The sequence below is a fragment of the Triticum aestivum genome, chromosome 7D, assembly GCF_018294505.1.
Source record: "Triticum aestivum cultivar Chinese Spring chromosome 7D, IWGSC CS RefSeq v2.1, whole genome shotgun sequence".
In the NCBI taxonomy this organism is placed as follows: Eukaryota; Viridiplantae; Streptophyta; class Magnoliopsida; order Poales; family Poaceae; genus Triticum; species Triticum aestivum.
Window position 1 is genome coordinate 98276514 of NC_057814.1, and position 21207 is coordinate 98297720.

Consider the following 21207-nt stretch of genomic DNA (forward strand, 5'->3'; position numbering starts at 1 on the left):
CATCAATTTTCAAGAAAACATATGACAATATCAACATGATTTTACCATAGCAACATTGCTATGTTCGAGAGTGTTTTTAACTTTTTATGGTGGTGGTGAGACCATCATAGCTATACTTGTTAATGTAAAAGATCCAGGTATCATATTCAACGAAGTTTAGACACAACAAATGGATTTTCCATAGAACAGTATCTTTAATACGATTAGGGAGAAGAGAAATTGGTATACAGCTGGATAAATCATATATTCAGGTTGTCAACGGATACAAATAGCAAGGTCATAAACAGGAAAACAGGTCTAACTAATAAATATTTTCAACTTTTGATGAGCTAACTCAAGAAGAATATAGCATTGTAACTCACATAACTTCATAAATAATTAGCTAGGCTCTCTAAGGTTCATCTAATTGTTTCCCACAAAAAAAAAAGATTCATGTAACAGCGAGTTGTCCATCTATGTTTTGTGAAGCTTACTAGACCTCTCCAATACATCCACCAAGAGATAAGGGCAATTTCTTTTGAGATCTCCATAACCAGGGGTTGCCACCACAGCATCCATATCCTGTGAAGTGGACATAAATTCAATGCAAGCATCCTTAAGCTCGTCGCAGTGATGTTGATCAGACAAGCCCAACGTGGTTGCCACGGTCTGCACGTTAATATCCTCGCAAAGGAGGCTTTTACATAACAGCTTTAGCCTCTCCATGGCATATCGATCCGCGGCCACGAGCAAGTGCCGAACCATTTCAATATGACCTTCCCTCTCAAGATCATCAAAAGCAGCTGGCAATGCATCATTATAGATGAAATAGAGCAGTGCCTTGAAGACATCAGGCTGCATCTCTTGGATGGTCACGAGCTGTGCCCTCGTCTCCCTCATCGGCCCATAGAGCTCCGCTTCAAACACAGGCGACCGCATGGCGAGGATGATCTTGTGTGCCATGAAAGTCTCTCCTGCAACACTGAATGTGACATCTGCCTTCTCCTTTGCTTCTAACAGACTGCCGAGATGCGATATGATGTCCGAAGGCGGCACCTCGATTCTAGGGGGTGGTTTTATTTCAGAGACCCGAGGTTCTTTGATGACTGTGATGGCGCAGTTGATCTTGAGGCCGTCTTCGTGAAGGTACACCGATGCTTCGAACTCGCCCCTTTTTATGAAATGAGTGCCGATGGGTGGAGCAAACCTGCTCTCCATGTTTTGGCAGAACATCCTCGGCTCTGTCTTGTGCAGGGAACACAGCAACCCTTCGCCGTCGACCAGCCTGAGGTCACAGGATGCGTGCACCCTGGCGTCCTTGCTCAACAGCTCCAGGTAAATTGCCATGTGATCTTCGTTGTGTTGCCCATCTCCATCAGGATAGAAGCGGATTTCCAACTCATGGCCCCCGACGGAAAAGGAGCCGGACCGGATGACCTTGCCGATGCCCATGCCCTTGTGATGGCTGTACCCGCAGATCTCGAACACGTAACTGTCCTCCACTTTCACCGGTGTGCACCTCGACACCGTTTTCGTGGCCGGCATTATGGGGGGCGTGGACGGACGAGCAGGATCGCCGCCGACGGAAGAACCGCCACCGCCAGCCACGGCGGCGGTTAGGAGTTTTGAACTGCGTGCCCTAACTCAGCGCATACGCACGATTCAGATGGTGAAGACATTTGAACGCATTGGCAAGTGCAGATGTGAAAAATGGACGGGAAAAGAAGAATGGAAAACTAGATGGTGGAAGAAACCCAACCTTGAGATGATCGGAGAAGTAGGCGGCGGCGAAGAAGACCAGAGGAAATCATAAGGTGAGACGCAGACCTCGTGGGACGTGGGTCTTTTGTTGCTTCGTATCGGACTGTTCTCACACGGTAGTTATCGGACTGTGCTGCACTAATTACGTGCTTCCCCCATAACTGCTCCCCGTGAAGCACGTTTGACATCCCATAAAAGCCTCTCAAATCTTTCTTCCTCGATTCCATGCATGCTACTGATTCAAACAAACAAGGAAATGTTTATTACCTAAAAATGGCGTAATTGTTTTTGACGTTTTGGATTAGGTTCTTTAGGGCATCTCCAAGACGGACCTATAAACCTTCCGCAACCGTGGAAGTCATTCAACGCCGACCTGTATCGGTCCACGGCATGGTCCGGACGCGATTTCTCCCGCAAACCGGAGAAAAAAATGAAAGAGGTTTGTGGGAGTCCGGACCACTCCCAAACCCGCTTCTGACTGTCCCAACCTTCATTCAATTATCCGGGCTCCCCTTCGGCTTGAAGAAGACCGCTTTCCCTTTCATTTCTACCATGGCACTCATCATAAGTTATAGGGTGCCCTGACGGTAGACCCAGCAATTTGTCAATCTATACACAGCATAAGTTATTGGTCCACCAAAAATCCGTCACCCGCCCCTTCCGCGCTTTCCTTCCGATGCACGCACCGCTTACCGCGCCACATTCATGCCGGCCCCAGAGCACGTGGAGGCCGGCATTGATGCCGCAATGTGATCGGAGGGAGGGTGGGCGACGCTGACTGATGCCACCTCTCGGCAGCCGCCACTTCAATGCGGACGCGGGTTCAAACAAACAAGGGAATCTCCTCGCAAAAAAACAAGGAAATGTTTTTGACCTGAAAATGGCGTAATTGTTTTTCACCATTCGTTTTGGATTAGGTTATTTAGGGCATCTCCAAGACGGACCCATAAACCGAGGGCCGGCCCTGGGCCAAACTAGGGGCCCCGACCTAGTAGTGTTGCAACCGACATTTCCTAAACGGCGCCCGTTGCGTCCGCTACACGCATGGGCGCAAACGGGCGCACACCCCCGCGATGCTCTGGGCCGGCCCATCTAAAGTGTTCTCTTTGTGTCTTAATATGCAAAAAAGGGTGCCACCAGGTTTCGAACCAGCTACCTCTCTCGTCAAAGATCATTGACTAACCACGTGGCCGGCGGCTGGGATCTGGTTATGTTTTACTTTTTCCTTCTATTATTCGTTCTTCTTCCTTTTTCCCTTTTTTCGTTTTCCATTTTTAATTTTTCATTTTCTTTTTTTCTTTCATCTTTGTCCGATGAATTGGTTTGCAAATACATGGACGTTTTCTTCAAATTGATGAACTTTTTTCAAAATCAATGAACTTTCTTTGAAATTTGATGAACTTTTATTCAAATTCGATGAACTTTTTTTGAATTTCAATGAACTTTTTTGAATTTTGATGAACTTTTTCTAATGTTGATAAACTTTTTTTCAGATTTGGTGAAGTTTTTTTCAATTTCGATGAACTTATTTCAAATTTGATGAACTTTTTTCCAAAATCGATGAATTTTTTTCGAATTCATGAACTTTTTTTTCATTTTTTTTTCTTTCGTCCTGGTCCGATGAATTGGTTTGCAAATACATGGAAGTTTTCTTCAAATTGATGAACTTTTTTCAAAATCAAAAACCTTTCTTTGAATTTCGATGAACTTTTTTCAAAACCGATGAACTTTTTTAGAATTCATGAACTTTTTTCCAAATTGTTGAACTTTTTTCAAAATCAGTGAACTTTTTTCAGCATTGATGAACCTTTTTTGAATTTTGATGAACTTTTTTCAGATCTGTGAACTTTTTTCTCAAGATTTGTGAACTATTTTTCTAACAGATAAACCTTTTTCAAAATCGATAGACATTTTTCTCAAAATCGTGAACTTTCTTTTTCAAAATCGATTAGTTCTTTCAAACAAATGAGATTTTCTGTAATTCATGAACGTTTTGCAAAAAAAATTCACAAAAATTAAATCAAAGCGCTACAGTAAACGTTACCATGTGTAATAAATAGCGCGGCTACAAGTGTACTTAAAAACTTCGCCCCGTATTTGGTCTGTATCACGTCGTAGGTCAGGTGGTTAGGCATACACGTTCGCGGTCGTCACGGCGCGAGATGGATCGTCGCTGAGGGCCATTTTTTGCGGTTCTTTCGCTTTTTTCGCGCTACCCCCTGTAGCGGGCCGGTCCAGTTGCATCGCTTTTCGGGCGCCAGTAGGAGGAACCGCTGCTGAGAGCGCCGATTAGGAGCTCCCGTTGCAACCTGCAGTGTATATATAGATATGGGCCCTGATAAATTGGTGCAAATAAAAAAAACCTGTAGACAGGGAGGCCCATCTCATACAGAAGACATTGTCACTGGTTTACTGCAACCTTCAGTCTTCAGGTGCCTTCACTCCTTTTCTTGCAAACATGCTGCCCAGAAAACACTTACCTGGTTGGGAGAAAAAAAAGGAGGAAAAGAACAGATAGGTCCATTGGATTGCATAAGGGAGCTATGCATAAATATGTTGTAAGGCATGAATCTACTAATAATCTTGAGGAATTAGATGGCACTGGTGCTGAAGAACAACATGCTGAGAATGAGACCACAGTTCTCGAAAATAATGCCCATGAGACTCCTAAAAATCTGAGTGACCGTGAGAATCCTTCTTTTTGTTTATGCTCGTAACTTCTATGATATATGATTTAGACCTGAAATATGACATTGTTATCATATATTATTTACCAAGGAAAATTACCACAGTTTTTTTTAGCTTTGCAAAAAGAAAATCTATCAATGTACGGTATCAATTTTTCCCTCCAATGTCGCCACTGGGCCCATTCATTTTGGTTCGCCCCGGGGCCTCCAAAACTCCAGGACCGGCCCTACGTAAACCTCCCACTACCGTCCGGACCGCGGAAGTCATCCAACGCCGACATCAGTCTGCAGCATGGTCCGGACGCGATTTCTCCCGCAAACCGGAGACAAAAGTGCGAGAGGTTTGCGGGAGTCCGGACCGCTCCCAAGCCCGCTTCTGACCGCCCTGGCCCACCTAAAACCCGTCACCCACCCCTCCCGCGCTTTCCCTCCGATGCACGCGCCGTTTACCGCGTCACATTCATGCCGACTCAGAGCATGTGGAGGCCGGTATTGATGCCGCGATGTGACCGGAGGGAGGGAGGGCGGCGCTGACTGATGCGACTTCTTGGCAGCCGCCGCTTCACGCGTACGCGGGTTCCCAGGAAACCAACTTCGGTCGTTGTGCCGCACTGAAGCGGCTGACCGGCCCTTCGCATGGCCTGGCCGCGGCTATTTAAGCACTCTCCAGCGCCGTCCACATCGCATCTTCCTCCTCCTCCCCTCTCCGCACATCTCCCTCCACATCTCCGGCGATGGGCAAGTCCTGGGCGCCGGCACCAGCAGGCGGTTCGGGGGCGGGATCTGGCGGCTCATGGAAACGCCGCCCTCGAATTCCGAGGATGTCGTCCTCATCGGCTGGCGGTGACTCGACGCGGGCGGAGATCGGCATCTCCTCCGGCGACGAGAGGACCAGCAGCCGCCGCCACAGTCCGCATCGGTGCCGGGCCAGGTCTACACCGACACGGACGTGGAGTTCGAGGAGCCGATGGAGCTAATGCTCCGTGGCTCCGTCGTCCACACCAACGGCCCGGCTCCGCCATCGGGGGTGCTCCTCCCTGTGAAGCCGGAGCCGGCACCCCTCCATGCTCTCCATCACCACACAGCTGCGGCATCCAAATCGGACGTCATGTCAAGGAAGAGCGGCTCTCGCCGCCGCCCCTACGCGTCAAGGAAGAGTGCCGCTTACCGTCGCCCCGGCGCGTCGTGAAGGAGGAGCGCCGCTCGCCGCCGCCCCTGCACTACCTCCGCAGCGGCGGCTCCTCGTCATCATCCCAGAGCGCCATGATGGCGCAGGAGTATGCCGACCGGAACAACGCTAGCGGGACAGCCACAACGCCGCGCGCAGATCCAAGTTCGCGGACTCGGACGTCCCACCGCCACACATCACAGCGGACCCGAACCTGGCGTACGCCTGGGCCCTGGACCGCTCCGTGACGGCATCGGAGACGGCCAAGTGCCGCCTCTGCCGCCTCTACGGGGAAATGTCCAGGTGCGGCGAGGAATGGTCCCTGGCCGAGATGGCCGTACCGCCAGCGACGACGCCTCCAACGACCGCCGCCCTCTCCCCCAGCTCACATCCTCGTTGGCCATGACCGGACTGCGCACGACGCGGGAGGAGCCGGAGAGAATCATCCGCGAGCGTCAGGCAGCCGCCGGGAAGCCCTGTCGCGACGTCTCCACCTTCCGCCGCCCCAAGCCCGACGATGATGGCTCCGACGTCGTGTCGGAAAATGATGATGGAGGAGGAGCTGCCGGCTAGCCCGGCATGACCTACGAGGTTACGGTGAAGTATTGGATAGTTTTGGGTTTTAGTTTTGAGTTTTTAGTTCACTAGACGAAATATGATCCGGTTTTATGTACAAATTATCCTACTTTCAATGAAATCCATCGTGTTTATATCAAAATCTGTCCGGTTTGATCGAATTTCGTCCGGTTGGTTCGAGTTGTTATGAAAATGTATGAGGGTACTGTTGGATGGCGTCCTCCTGCATCCGTGTCCGCAGACTGGTTCCCCTATCCGTGAACAGATGCGGGAGGAAATTTACGGGTTGTCGTTAAAGATGCACTTACATTATTGGAAGCAGTTCTCTGCATTGCTGTTGGATTTTTACTGAATTTTTGCTACTCTTATTACATGTGCTTGTGTGTAAGGGTTGTAAGAAGCTTCGAAGGTGTGTAGCATACTGCTAGCATCACTTACAGATGGTTCGAAAAGATGATACATGGAGCAGTAATGATTTATTTATTTATTGCGAAAAATGACCAGATCTATTATCAAGATTCATAAGAAGTACAAAGCATTCTAAACATAATAAATATTACATCCAGAACCCTGCACCATCAAACAACCACTATTGTCATCAGAACAAGCTGCCGAAACGTTATTGTCACTGCTTCCCTACCGAAGCCGGTTTGACATTTTCGATGACATCTGGGAAGCCTTCGTGCAGGTGCCCCTAAGGACTAGCACCCCAAAGCCCTAGCCGTCATCATTAAGAAGCTGGCACCAAATCTCACCGGCACACACACACGACGAGAAACCCTTACCTCGCCATCCCAAGGAGAGGGCAGGAGTACACGTCGGAGCTCCATTGACTCCGTTCTAACTGTTGGACTCGAGGAGGGTCAGAGCCCGGAAGACCAACTCGAAGATTAGAGCCGGTGTCTACCGGAATGCTGCCCCTGCGGGAGAAAAACCTAACCTAGATTACTAGGCGGAGTCAAGGCACTGGGATCCCCCTCCCCATCATCGATCACCGAGCCGTGGGCAAAGGATAGGTGGATCCATGGACTCATCGACGAAGCTTGGAGGGGATGAGTGCCCTATCCACTACAGATGGGAGAGAGAAAGAGAAACCCTAACGAACGATCCTAGCAGGCCAGATTGTTGCGGGCTTGACCAACACTTTGAGATATTACGTTGATACAAAAAGTCCCCGACCGTTCGCGAGCTCAAATGAGCTCCCCGTGAAAAGTAAAATTGGAAGGAAACAATTGGGAAAAAAATAAAATTTCCTAAATTATTTTTCTGGCAAACTTTTGAGAGCATGCAAATTCTCAGTTTGAAATGACATTCGTGAAGTCACGGCAAAAAAATCAACACTCCAAAATGCTTTTGAAAATGCCATTTTTGGAGCATTGATTTTGTTGTTTTCACCACAACTTCCACGAATGTGATTTCATTATGGAATTTTGCAAGCACTCGGAACATTTTTCAATGTTCCACACACAAAAAAATCAGATTTTTTTAAAAGAAGAAAACAATTTTTATCGATTTTACTGTTCACCCAAGCTCATTTGAGCCCAAGCTAAGAATATCCATGTCCGGTTGGTGCGCCATAGCAAGCAGTCCTGCAGAAACCTCATTGTCGCCCTCATATGGGTTCTTGCGGTAGTGAAGACCGGGAGATCACCGCTTCTCTGCTCCTCTATGCATGCCGAGAAGGAGAAGCGGCTATGGTTCGAGTGAGTCAGTATGTTTGCAAAGGAGAGGATGGAGTGGTGATGACCCACAAGTATAGGGGATCTACCGTAGTCCTTTCGATAAGTAAGAGTGTCGAACCCAACGAGGAGCAGAAGGAAATGACAAGCGATTTTCAGTAAGGTATTCTCTGCAAGCACTGAAATTATCGATAACAGATAGTTCTGTGATAAGGTAGTTTGTAACGGGTAACAAGTACTAAATGTAAACAAAGTGCAGCAAGGTGGCCCAATCCTTTTTTGTAGCAAAGGACAAGCCTAGACAAACTCTTATATAAAGGAAAACGCTCCCGAGGACACATGGGAATTATCGTCAAGCTAGTTTTCATCACGCTCATATGATTCGCAATCGTTACTTTGATAATTTGATGTGTGGGTGGACCGGTGCTTGGGTACTGCCCTTCCTTGGACAAGCATCCCACTTATGATTAATGTTGGGGAACGTAGTAATTTCAAAAACATTCTACGCACACGCAGGATCATGGTGATGCATAGCAACGAGAGGGGAGAGTGTTGTCCACGTACCCTCGTAGACCGAAAGCGGAAGCGTTAGCACAACGCGGTTGATGTAGTCGTACGTCTTCATGATCCGACTGATCCAAGTACCGAACGTACGGCACCTCCGAGTTCAGCACACATTCAGCTCGATGACGTCCCTCGAACTCCGATCCAGCCGAGCTTTGAGGGAGAGTTCCCTCAGCACGACGGCGTGGTGCCGATGATGATGTTCTACCGACGCAGGGCTTCGCCTAAGCACCGCTACGATATTATCGAGGTGGATTATGGTAGAGGGGGCACCGTACACGGCTAAGACATCAAGAGATCAATTGATATGTCTTTGGGGTGCCCCCTGCCCCCGTATATAAAGGAGCAAGGGGGGAGGCGGCCGGCCTAGGAGGAGGGCGCGCCAAGGGGGGAGTCCTACTCCCACCGGGAGTAGGACTCCTCCTTTCCTTGTTGGAGTAGGAGAAGAGAAGGGAGAAGGAGAAGGAAGGAAGGGGGCGCCCCCTCCCTAGTCCAATTCGGACTAGTCCAGGGGAGGGGTGCGGCCACCCTTTGGGGCCTTTCTCTCCTTTCCCGTATGGCCCATTAAGGCCCAATACGAATTCGCGTAACTCTCCGGTACTCCGAAAAATACCCGAATCACTCGGAACCTTTCCGATGTCCGAATATAGTCGTCCAATATATCGATCTTTACGTCTCAACCATTTCGAGACTCCTCGTCATGTTCCTGATCTCATCCGGGACTCCGAACTCCTTCGGTACATCAAAACACATAAACTCATAATATAACCGTCATCTAACTTTAAGCGTGCGGACCCTACGGGTTCGAGAACTATGTAGACATGACCGAGACACGTCTCCGGTCAATAACCAATAGCGGAACCTGGATGCTCATATTGGCTCCCACATATTCTATGAAGATCTTTATCGGTCAAACCGCATAACAACATACGTTGTTCCCTTTGTCATCGGTATGTTACTTGCTCGAGATTCGATCATCGGTATCTCAATACCTAGTTCAATCTCGTTACCGGCAAGTCCCTTTGCTCGTTCCGTAATACATCATCCCGCAACCAACTCATTAGTTGCATTGCTTGCAAGGCTTTAAGTGATGTGCATTACCAAGTGGGCCCAGAGATACCTTTCCGACAATCGGTGTGACAAATCCTAATCTCGAAATACGCCAACCCAACAAGTACCTTCGGAGACACCTGTAGAGCACCTTTATAATCACCCAGTTACGTTGTGACGTTTGGTAGCACACAAAGTGTTCCTCCAGTAAACGGGAGTTGCATAATCTCATAGTTATAGGAACATGTATAAGTCATGAAGAAAGCATTAGCAACATACTAAACGATCGTGTGCTAAGCTAACGGAATGGGTCAAGTCAATCACATCATTCTCCTAATGATGTGATCCCATTAATCAAATGACAACTCATGTCAATGGCTAGGAAACATAATCATCTTTGATCAACGAGCTAGTCAAGTAGAGGCATACTAGTGACACTCTGTTTGTCTATGTATTCACACATGTATCATGTTTCCGGTTAATACAATTCTAGCATGAATAATAAACATTTATCATGATATAAGGAAATAAATAATAACTTTATTATTGCCTCTAGGGCATATTTCCTTCAGTCTCCCACTTGCACTAGAGTCAATAATCCAGATTACACAGTAATGATTCTAACACCCATGGAGCCTTGGTGCTGATCATGTTTTGCTCGTGGAAGAGGCTTAGTCAACGGGTCTGCAACATTCAGATCCGTATGTATCTTGCAAATTTCTATGTCTCCCACCTGGACTAAATCCAGGATGGAATTGAAGTGTCTCTTGATGTGCTTGGTTCTCTTGTGAAATCTGGATTACTTCGCCAAGGCAATTGCACCAGTATTGTCACAAAAGATTTTCATTGGACCCGATGCACTAGGTATGACACCTAGATCGGATATGAACTCCTTCATCCAGACTCCTTCATTTGCTGCTTCCGAAGCAGCTATGTATTCCGCCTCACACGTAGATCCCGCCACAACGCTTTGTTTAGAACTGCACCAACTGACAGCTCCACCGTTCAATGTAAACACGTATCCGGTTTCCGATTTAGAATCGTCCGGATCAATGTCAAAGCTTGCATCAACGTAACCATTTACAATGAGCTCTTTGTCACCTCCATAAACGAGAAACATATCCTTAGTCCTTTTCAGGTATTTCAGGATGTTCTTGACCGCTGTCCAGTGATCCACTCCTGGATTACTTTGGTACCTCCCTGCTAGACTTATAGCAAGGCACACATCAGGTCTGGTACACAGCATTGCATACATGATAGACCCTATGGCTGAAGCATAGGGAACATCTTTCATCTTCTCTCTATCTTCTGCAGTGATCGGGCATTGAGTCTTACTCAACTTCACACCTTGTAACACAGGCAAGAACCCTTTCTTTGCTTGATCCATTTTGAACTTCTTCAAAAAAATTTCAAGGTATGTGCTTTGTGAAAGTCCAATTAAGCGTCTTGATCTATCTCTATAGATCTTGATGCCCAATATATATGCAGCTTCACTGAGGTCTTTCATTGAAAAACTCTTATTCAAGTATCTCTTTATGCTATCCAGAAATTCTATATCATTTCCGATCAGCAATATGTCATCCACATATAATATCAGAATGCTACAGAGCTCCCACTCACTTTCTTGTAAATACAGGCTTCTCCAAAAGTCTGTACAAAACCAAATGCTTTGATCACACTATCAAAGCATTTATTCCAACTCCGAGAGGCTTGCACCAGTCCATAAATGGATCGCTGGAGCTTGCACACTTTGTTAGCACCTTTAGGATCGACAAAACTTCTGGTTGCATCATATACAACTCTTCTTTAAGAAATCCATAGGAATGCAGTTTCGACATCCATTTGCCAAATTTCATAATCATAAAATGCGGCAATTGCTAACATGATTCGGACAGACTTAAGCATCGCTACGGGTGAGAAGGTCTCATCGTAGTCAATCCCTTGAACTTGTCGAAAACCTTTTGCAACAAGTCGAGCTTTATAGATAGTAACATTACCGTCAGCGTCAGTCTTCTTCTTGAAGATCCATTTATTCTTAATTGCTTGCCGATCATCGGGCAAGTCAACCAAAGTCCACACTTTGTTCTCATACATGGATCCCATCTCAGATTTCATGGCTTCAAGCCATTTCGCGGAATCTGGGCTCACCATCGCTTCTTCATAGTTCGTAGGTTCGTTATGGTCCAGTAACATAACTTCCAAAACAGGATTACCGTACCACTCTGGTGCGGATCTTGCTCTGGTTGACCTACGAGGTTCAGTAATAACTTGATCTGAAGTTTCATGATCATCATCATTAACTTCCTCACTAATTGGTCTAGGTGTCGCAGAAACCGGTTTCTGCGATGAACTACTTTCCAATAATGGAGTAGGTACAGTTACCTCATCAAGTTCTACTTTCCTCCCACTCACTTCTTTCGAGAGAAACTCCTTCTCCAGAAAAATTCTGAATTTAGCAACAAAAGTTTTGCCTTCGGATCTTTGATAGAAGGTGTACCCAACAGTCTCCTTTGGGTATCCTATGAAGACACATTTCTCCGATTGGGGTTCGAGCTTATCAGGTTGAAGCTTTTTCACATAAGCATCGCAGCCCCAAACTTTAAGAAACGACAACTTTGGTTTCTTGCCAAACCATAGTTCATAAGGCGTCGTCTCAATGGATTTTGATGGTGCCCTATTTAACGTGAATGCGGCCGTCTCTAAAGCATAACCCCAAAACGATAGCGGTAAATCAGTAAGAGACATCATAGATCGTACCATATCTAGTAGAGTACGATTACGACGTTCGGACACACCATTACGCTGTGGTGTTCCGGGTGGCGTGAGTTGCGAAACTATTCCGCATTGTTTCAAATGAAGACCAAACTCATAACTCAAATATTCTCCTCCACGATCAGATCGTAGAAACTTTATTTTCTTGTTACGATGATTTTCAACTTCACTCTGAAATGCTTTGAACTTTTCAAATGTTTTAGACTTGTGTTTGATTAAGTAGATATACCCATATCTGCTCAAATCATCTGTGAAGGTGAGAAAATAACGATATCCGCCACGAGCCTCAATATTCATCGGACTACATACATCTGTATGTATGATTTCCAACAAATCTGTTGCTCTCTCCATAGTTCCGGAGAACGGCGTTTTAGTCATCTTGCCCATGAGGCACGGTTCGCAAGTACCAAGTGATTCATAATCAAGTGGTTCCAAAAGTCCATCAGTATGGAGTTTCTTCATGTGCTTTACACCGATATGACCTAAACGGCAGTGCCACAAATAAGTTGCACTATCATTATCAACTCTACATCTTTTGGCTTCAATATTATGAATATGTGTATCACTACTATCGAGATTCAACAAAAATAGACCACTCTTCAAGGGTGCATGACCATAAAAGATATTACTCATATAAATAGAACAACCATTATTCTCTGATTTAAATGAATAACCGTCTCGCATCAAACAAGATCCAGATATAATGTTCATGCTTAACGCTGGCACGAAATAACAATTATTTAGGTCTAAAACTAATCCCGAAGGTAGATGTAGAGGTAGCGTGCCGACCGCGATCACGTCGAATTTGGAACCATTTCCCACGCGCATCGTCACCTCGTCCTTAGCCAATCTTCGCTTAATCCGTAGCCCCTGTTTCGAGTTGCAAATATTAGCAACAGAACCAGTATCAAATACCCAGGTGCTACACCGAGCATTAGTAAGGTACACATCAAGAACATGTATATCACATATACCTTTGTTCACCTTGCCATCCTTCTTATCCGCCAAATACTTGGGGCAGTTCCGGTTCCAGTGACCAGTCTGCTTGCAGTAGAAGCACTCAGTCTCAGGCTTAGGTCCAGACTTTGGTTTCTTCTCCTGAGCAGCAACTTGCTTGCTGTTCTTCTTGAAGTTCCCCTTCTTCTTCCCTTTGCCCTTTTTCTTGAAAATGGTGGTCTTATTGACCATCAACACTTGATGCTCGGGAATTGTCTTATCCATCCCTTGCGTGTTATAGTTCATCACGAAGCTCTTGTAGCTTGGTGGCAGTGATTGGAGAATTCTGTCAATGACGCTATCATCCGGAAGATTAACTCCCAGTTGAATCATGTGATTATTATACCCAGACATCTTGAGTATATGCTCACTGACAGAACTATTCTCCTCCATCTTGCAGCTATAGAACTTATTGGAGACTTCATATCTCTCAATCCGGGCATTCTTTTGAAATATTAACTTCAACTCCTAGAACATCTCATATGCTCCATGACGTTCAAAACGTCGTTGAAGTCCCGGTTCTAAGCCATAAAGCATGGCACATTGAACTATCGAGTAGTCATCAACACGTGACTGCCAGGCATTCACAATGTCTGCAGTTGCTGGCGCAGGTGGTACACCTAGCGGTGCTTCCAGGACGTAATTCTTCTGTGCAGCAATGAGGATAATCCTCATGTTACGGACCCAGTCCGTGTAATTGCTACCATCATCTTTCAACTTTGCTTTCTCAAGGAACGCATTAAAATTCAACGGAACAACAGCACGGGCCATCTATCTACAATCAACATAGACAAGCAAGATACTATCAGGTACTAAGTTCATGATAAATTCAAGTTCAATTAATCATATTACTTAAGAACTCCCACTTAGATAGACATCCCTCTAATCCTCTAAGTGATCACATGATCCATATCAACTAAACCATGTCCGATCATCACGTGAGATGGAGTAGTTTCAACGGTGAACATCACTATGTTGATCATATCTACTATATGATTCAAGCTTGACCTTTCGGTCTCCGTGTTCCGAGGCCATATCTTTTATATGCTAGGCTCGTCAAGCTTAACATGAGTATTCCGCGTGTGCAACTGTTTTGCACCCGTTGTATTTGAACGTAGAGCCTATCACACCCGATCATCACGTGGTGTCTCAGCACGAAGAACTTTCGCAATGGTGCATACTCAGGGAGAACACTTATACTTTGATAATTTAGTGAGGGATCATCTTATAATGCTACCGTCAATCAAAGCAAGATAAGATGCATAAAAGATAAACATCACATGCAATCAATATAAGTGATATGATATGGCCATCATCATCTTGTGCTTGTGATCTCCATCTCCGAAGCACCGTCATGATCACCATCGTCACCGGCGCGACACCTTGATCTCCATCATAGCATCATTGTCGTCTCGCCAATCTTATGCTTCTACGACTATCGCTACCTCTTAGTGATAAAGTAAAGCATTACAGGGCGATTGCATTGCATACAATAAAGCGACAACCATATGGCTCCTGCCAGTTGCCGATAACTCGGTTACAAAACATGATCATCTCATACAATAAATTTAGCATCATGCTTTGACCATATCACATCACAACATGCCCTGCAAAAACAAGTTAGACGTCCTCTACTTTGTTGTTGCAAGTTTTACGTGGCTGCTACGGGCTTAGCAAGAACCGTTCTTACCTACGCATCAAAACCACAACGATAGTTTGTCAAGTTGGGGCCTTTCTCTCCTTTCCCGTATGGCCCATTAAGGCCCAATACGAATTCTCGTATCTCTCCGGTACTCCGAAAAATACCCGAATCACTCGGAACCTTTCCGATATCCGAATATAGTCGTCCAATATATCGTTCTTTACGTCTCGACCATTTCGAGACTCCTCGTCATGTCCCTGATCTCATCCGGGACTCCGAACTCCTTCGGTACATCAAAACACATAAACTCATAATATAACCGTCATGTAACTTTAAGCATGTGGACCCTATGGGTTCGAGAACTATGTAGACATGACCGAGACACGTCTCCGGTCAATAACCAATAGCGGAACCTGGATGCTCATATTGGCTCCCACATATTCTATGAAGATCTTTATCGGTCAAACCGCATAACAACATACGTTGTTCCCTTTGTCATCGGTATGTTACTTGCCCGAGATTCGACCGTCGGTATCTCAATACCTAGTTCAATCTCGTTACGGGCTAGTCTCTTTACTCGTTCCGTAATACATCATCCCGCAACTAAATCATTAGTTGCATTGCTTGCAAGGCTTTAAGTCATGTGTATTACCAAGTGGGCCCAGAGATACCTCTCCAACAATCGGAGTGACAAATCCCAATCTCGAAATACGCCAACCCAACAAGTTCCTTCGAAGACACCTGTAGAGCACCTTTATAATCACCCAGTTATGTTGTGACGTTTGGTAGCACACAAAGTGTTCCTCCGGTAAACGGGAGTGGCATAATCTCATAGTTATAGGAACATGTATAAGTCATGAAGAAAGCATTAGCAACATACTAAACGATCGTGTGCTAAGCCAACGGAATGGGTCAAGTCAATCACATCATTCTCCAAATGATGTGATCCCGTTAATCAAATGACAACTCATGTTAATGGCTAGGCAACATAATCATCTTTGATCAACGAGCTAGTCAAGTAGAGGCATACTAGTGACACTCTGTTTGTCTATGTATTCACACATGTATCATGTTTTCAGTTAATACAATTCTAGTATGAATAATAAACATTTATCATGATATAAGGAAATAAATAATAACTTTATTATTGCCTCTAGGGCATATTTCCTTCAATTAACGCCTATTGCAAGCATCCGCAACTACAAAAGAAGTATTAATCTAAACCTAAGCATAGCATGAAACATGTGGATCCAAATCAGCCCCTTACGAAGCAACGCATAAACTAGGGTTTAAGCTTCTGTCACTCTAGCAACCCATCATCTACTTATTACTTCCCAATGCCTTCCTCTAGGCCCAAATAATAGTGAAGTGTCATGTAGTCGATGTTCACATAACACCACTAGAGGAAAGACAACATACATCTCATCAAAATATCGAACGAATACCAAATTCACATAACTACTTATAGCAAGACTTCTCCCATGTCCTTAGGAACAAACGTAACTACTCACAAATCATATTCATGTTCATAATCAGAGGGGTATTAATATGCATAAAGGATATGAACATATGATCTTCCACCGAATAAACCAACTAGCATCAACTACAAAGAGTAATCAACACTACTAGCAACCTACAGGTACCAATCTGAGGTTTTGAGACAAAGATTGGATACAAGAGATGAACTAGGGTTTGATAGGAGATGGTGCTGGTGAAGATGTTGATGGAGATTGGCCCCCTCCCGCTGAGAGGATCGATGGTGATGACGATGGTGACGATTTCCCCCTCTCGGAGGGATGTTTCCCCGGGAGAACAGCTCCGCCGGAGCCCTAGATTGGTTCTGCCAGGTTCCGCCTCGTGGCGGCGGTGTTTCATCCCAAAAGCTTCCTCCTTATTATTTCTCGGACGAAATACTTCATATAGCAGAAGATGGGCACCGGAGACCTGCCAGGGGGCCCACGAGACAGGGGCGCGCCCTACCTCCCTCGTGGCCAGGGTGTGGGACCCCTCTGGTTGATTCTTTCTCCAGTATTTTTTATATATTCTAAAACGTGCTCCCGTGAAGTTTCAGGACTTTTGGAGTTGTGCAGAATAGGTCTCTAATATTTGCTCCTTTTCCAGCACAGAATTCCAGCTGCCGACATTCTCCCTCTTCATGTAAACCTTGTGAAATAAGAGAGAAAAGGCATAAGTATTGTGACATAATGTGTAATAACAGCCCATAATGCAATTAATATCGATATAAAAGCATGATGCAAAATGGACGTATCAACTCCCCCAAGCTTAGACCTCGCTTGTCCTCAAGCAGAAGCCGACAACGAAAAATATGTCCACATGTTTAGAGATAGAAGTGTCGATAAAATAAAATACGGACATGAGGGCATCATGATCATTCTTGTAACAACAACATATATATATATATTGTCATATGATTTCTTATGCTCAAGTAATAATCTATTCACAATGTAAAGTACGAATCAGAAACTTCATTGAAAACTAAGAAACTCTGATCTCGGTCATTGAGGCAATTGCAATTTATCATAACATAGGAAAGAGTCATTATAAGAGCTTTTCAGCAAGTCCACATACTCAACTATCATTTAGTCTTTCACAATTGCTAACACTCACGCAATACTTATGGGTATGGAGTTTTAATCGGACACAGAGAAAGATAGGGGCTTATAGTGTTGCCTCCCAACCTTTTACCTCAAGGGTAATGTCAACAATAATAGTTCATGATAACTCACATCCAATTGGATATATATATCAGGATCTCTCCAACACAATGCGCTTGCCCAAGGATAAAATGTAAAAAGGAAAGGTGAAGATCACCATGACTCTTGTATAGGGTATAAGACAAGAATAAAAGATAGGCCCTTCGCAGAGGGAAGCAGAGGTTGTCAGGTGCTTTTATGGCTGGATGCACAAAATCTTAATGCGAAGGAACGTCACTTTATATATCCACTTGTGATATGGACCTTTATTATGCAGTCTGTCGCTTTTACTTCTTCCACATCACAAGATCGTATAAAGCTTATTTTCTCCACACTAATAAATCATACATATTTAGAGAGCAATTTTTATTGCATGCAACGACGACAACTTACTTGAAGGATCTTACTCAATCCATAGGTAGATATGGTGGACTCTCATGGCAAAAACTGGGTTTAAGGGTATTTGGAAGCACAAGTAGTATCTCTACTTGGTGCAAAGAATTTGGCTGGCATGAGGGGGAAAGGCAAGCTCAACATGTTGGATGATCCATGACAATATACTTTATTTCGGATATAAGAAAACATAACCCATTACGTTGTCTTACTTGTCCGACATCAACTCTTTAGCATGTCATATTTTAATGAGTTCTCACAATCATAAAAGTTGTCCAAGATAGTATATTTATATGTGAGAGCCTCTCTTTCTTTATTACTTCCTATTAATTGCAACGATGACCAAAACTATGTTTGTCAACTCTCAACAACTTTTATTCATCATACTCTTTATATGTGAAGTCATTACTCTACATAAGATCAATATGATTTCTTTATTTCTTTCTATTCTTTCTTTTTCTTTTATTCCCTCGCGATCATAGCAAGATAATCAAGCCCTTGACTCAAAACTAATCTTTATTATATATATAGCTCACGGACTTGATTACATAGAAGGATCATAAAGCAAAACTCAAAACTAAATCATACTAAAACTTTATTCTACTAGATCAGGATATTACTAAAAGGATCAAACTAAGAAAAACGGTAAAGATAGGAGTGTGATGGTGATACGATACCGGGGCACCTCCCCCAATCTTGGCAGTTGCCAAGGGGAGTGCCCATACCCATGTGATTATGTCTCTTTCTTCGGAGGTGGTGATGATGGAGTTGTTGATGATGTAGGCTTGCCGTCCATCTTCCAAGGCATAGGCTCACCATCATAGAAGGATGATTGAGTCTCCGGGATCCTCGCATCTGTAGCCAAACTCATCCTCTGGAATCTATATTCATACTCACAGTTTTGGTTTTGCAAGTCATAGATCTGGGCTTGGAGATGCTCGATTTTCTCATGAAGCTTGAAGATGGTCTCCCCAATGCTCTTGGCATCCAGCTTGTGGTTGTTGGTGAACTCCGCGATCATCATGTGGTTGGCGTTGAGTCTGCGTTCCACCATCCCCTAGCACTTGAAAACTTGGTGCTCCATTGCTTCGAGTCTTGTCTCCACGCTTCCGGTCCTCCTTGGTCCCTCGACATCGCGGATGTGCAGCAACCCCTCACACATCTCAATGGTTTGAGGATGTTGCAGCACTTCCGCGAGGTAGGGGTTAATGATCTTCTCGAAGAACTTGTCCTTGGCGGCACTTAGAGATGTCATGGTGATCTAGATCTGTAAGAAAAACAGCTCGAAACGAAAACAGAGTCAAAACCTTCGGGAGATTATATAATGAATTTTCACCGACCAAAAGAAGTATCGTGCAAGAAAACGGAGTCCGGAGAGCACACGAGGTGCCCACGAGGCAGGGGGCGCGCCCAGGGGGTAGGGCGCGCCCTCCACCCTCGTGGACGCCTCGTGTCCTTCCCGTACTACTTCTTATTTTCCTATTTTCTTAAATATTCCAAATCGGAGAAAAATTGCCATTAGAACTATTTTGGAGTCGGTTTACTTACCGTACCACATACCTATTCCTTTTCGAAGACTGAAACATTCTGGAAACTGTCCCTTGTGTATTCCTCCGGGGTTACGGTTTCAATAACATTAGTTTCAATATTTATGGGATTACCTGAGATATAATGTTTGATTCTTTGACCATTCACCTCCTTCGGATTTGTACCTTCGAAGTTTTTGATTTTTATGGCACCGGAACGATAGATCTCCTCGATAACGTAAGGCCCTTCCTATTTAGAGAGAAGTTTTCCTGCAAAAAATCTTAAACGAGAGTTGAATAGCAACACATAATCACTTATATTAAACTCACCCTTTTGTATCCTTTTGTCATGCCAACTTTTCACTTTTTCTTTAAACAGTTTGGCATTCTCATAGGCTTGAGTTCTCCATTCATCAAGTGAGCTAATGTCAAATAGCATCTTCTCACCGGCAAGTTTGAAATCATAGTTGAGCTCTTTGATGGCCCAATAAGCCTTATGTTCTAGTTCGAGAGGTAAGTGACACGCTTTTCCATAAACCATTTTATATGGAGACATACCCATAGGGTTTTTATATGCAGTTCTATAGGCCCATAATGCATCATCAAGTTTCTTGGACCAATTCTTTCTAGATCTATTAACAGTCTTTTGCAAAATTAATTTGATCTCTCTATTACTCAACTCTACTTGACCACTAGACTGTGGGTGGTATGGAGATGCAATTCTATGATTAATGTCATACTTAGCAAGCATCTTATGAAAAGCACCATGAATAAAATGTGAACCACCATCAGTCATTAAATATCTAGGAACTCCAAACCTCGGAAAAATAACTTCTTTATGCATCTTAATAGAGGTGTTATGATCAACACTACTAGTTGGAATAGCTTCCACCCACTTAGTAACGTAATCAACAGCAACTAAAATATGTGTGTACCCATTAGAGGAAGGAAACGGTCCCATATAATCAAAGCCCCAAACATCAAATGGTTCAATAACAAGTGAATAGTTCATAGGCATTTCTTGAAGTCTACTAATATTACCAATCCTTTGACATTCATCACAAGACAAGACAAACTTACGGGCATCTTTGAAGAGAGTAGGCCAATAAAAACCGGATTGCAATACCTTATGTGCAGTTCTATCTCCAGCATGGTGTCCTCCATAAGCCTCGCAGTGACACTTGCGTAAGATCTATTCCTGTTCATGCTCAGGTACACAACATCTAATAACACCATCTACTCCTTCTTTATAAAGGTGTGGGTCATCCCAAAAGTAATGTCTCAAATCATAGAAAAACTTTTTCTTTTGCTGGTAAGTGAAGGTAGGTGGTATAAATTTAGCAACATTGTAATTAGCATAATCAGCATACCATGGAGCAGTACGAGAAGCATTTATGACAGCTAAGTGTTCATCAGGAAAGCTATCATCAATAGGTAGTGGGTCATCAAGAACATTCTCTAACCTAGACAAGTTGTCTGCAACGGGGTTCTCAGCTCCCTTTCTATCAATAATATGCAAATCAAATTATTGTAGCAAGAGAACCCATCTAATAAGTCTAGGTTTAGCATCTTTCTTTTCCATAAGATATTTAATAGTAGTGTGATCAGTGTGAACAGTTACTTTAGAGTCAACAATATAAGGTATGAACTTATCATAAGCAAATACAACTGCTAAAAATTCCTTTTCAGTAGTAGCATAA

At 44.3% G+C, this 21207-nt stretch overlaps 1 protein-coding gene across 1 annotated transcript; it reads right to left on the minus strand.

Moving 5' to 3' along the window:
* Positions 1-262: 262 nt before the first annotated feature.
* On the minus strand, positions 263-1881 carry LOC123169559 (BTB/POZ and MATH domain-containing protein 1). Its single transcript, XM_044587425.1, has 2 exons — positions 1739-1881; positions 263-1618 (listed from the first exon to the last, which is right to left on the minus strand). Exon 2 carries the CDS (start codon positions 1522-1524, stop codon positions 454-456), a length of 1071 nt encoding a protein of 356 aa, XP_044443360.1. The 5' UTR covers positions 1525-1618; positions 1739-1881; the 3' UTR covers positions 263-453.
* Positions 1882-21207: the final 19326 nt, after the last annotated feature.

Coding starts and splice junctions, on each gene's coding strand:
- LOC123169559 (XM_044587425.1), bottom strand. CDS start 1,524: ATGCCGGCCACGAAAACGGTGTCGAGGTGCACACCGGTGAAAGTGGAG.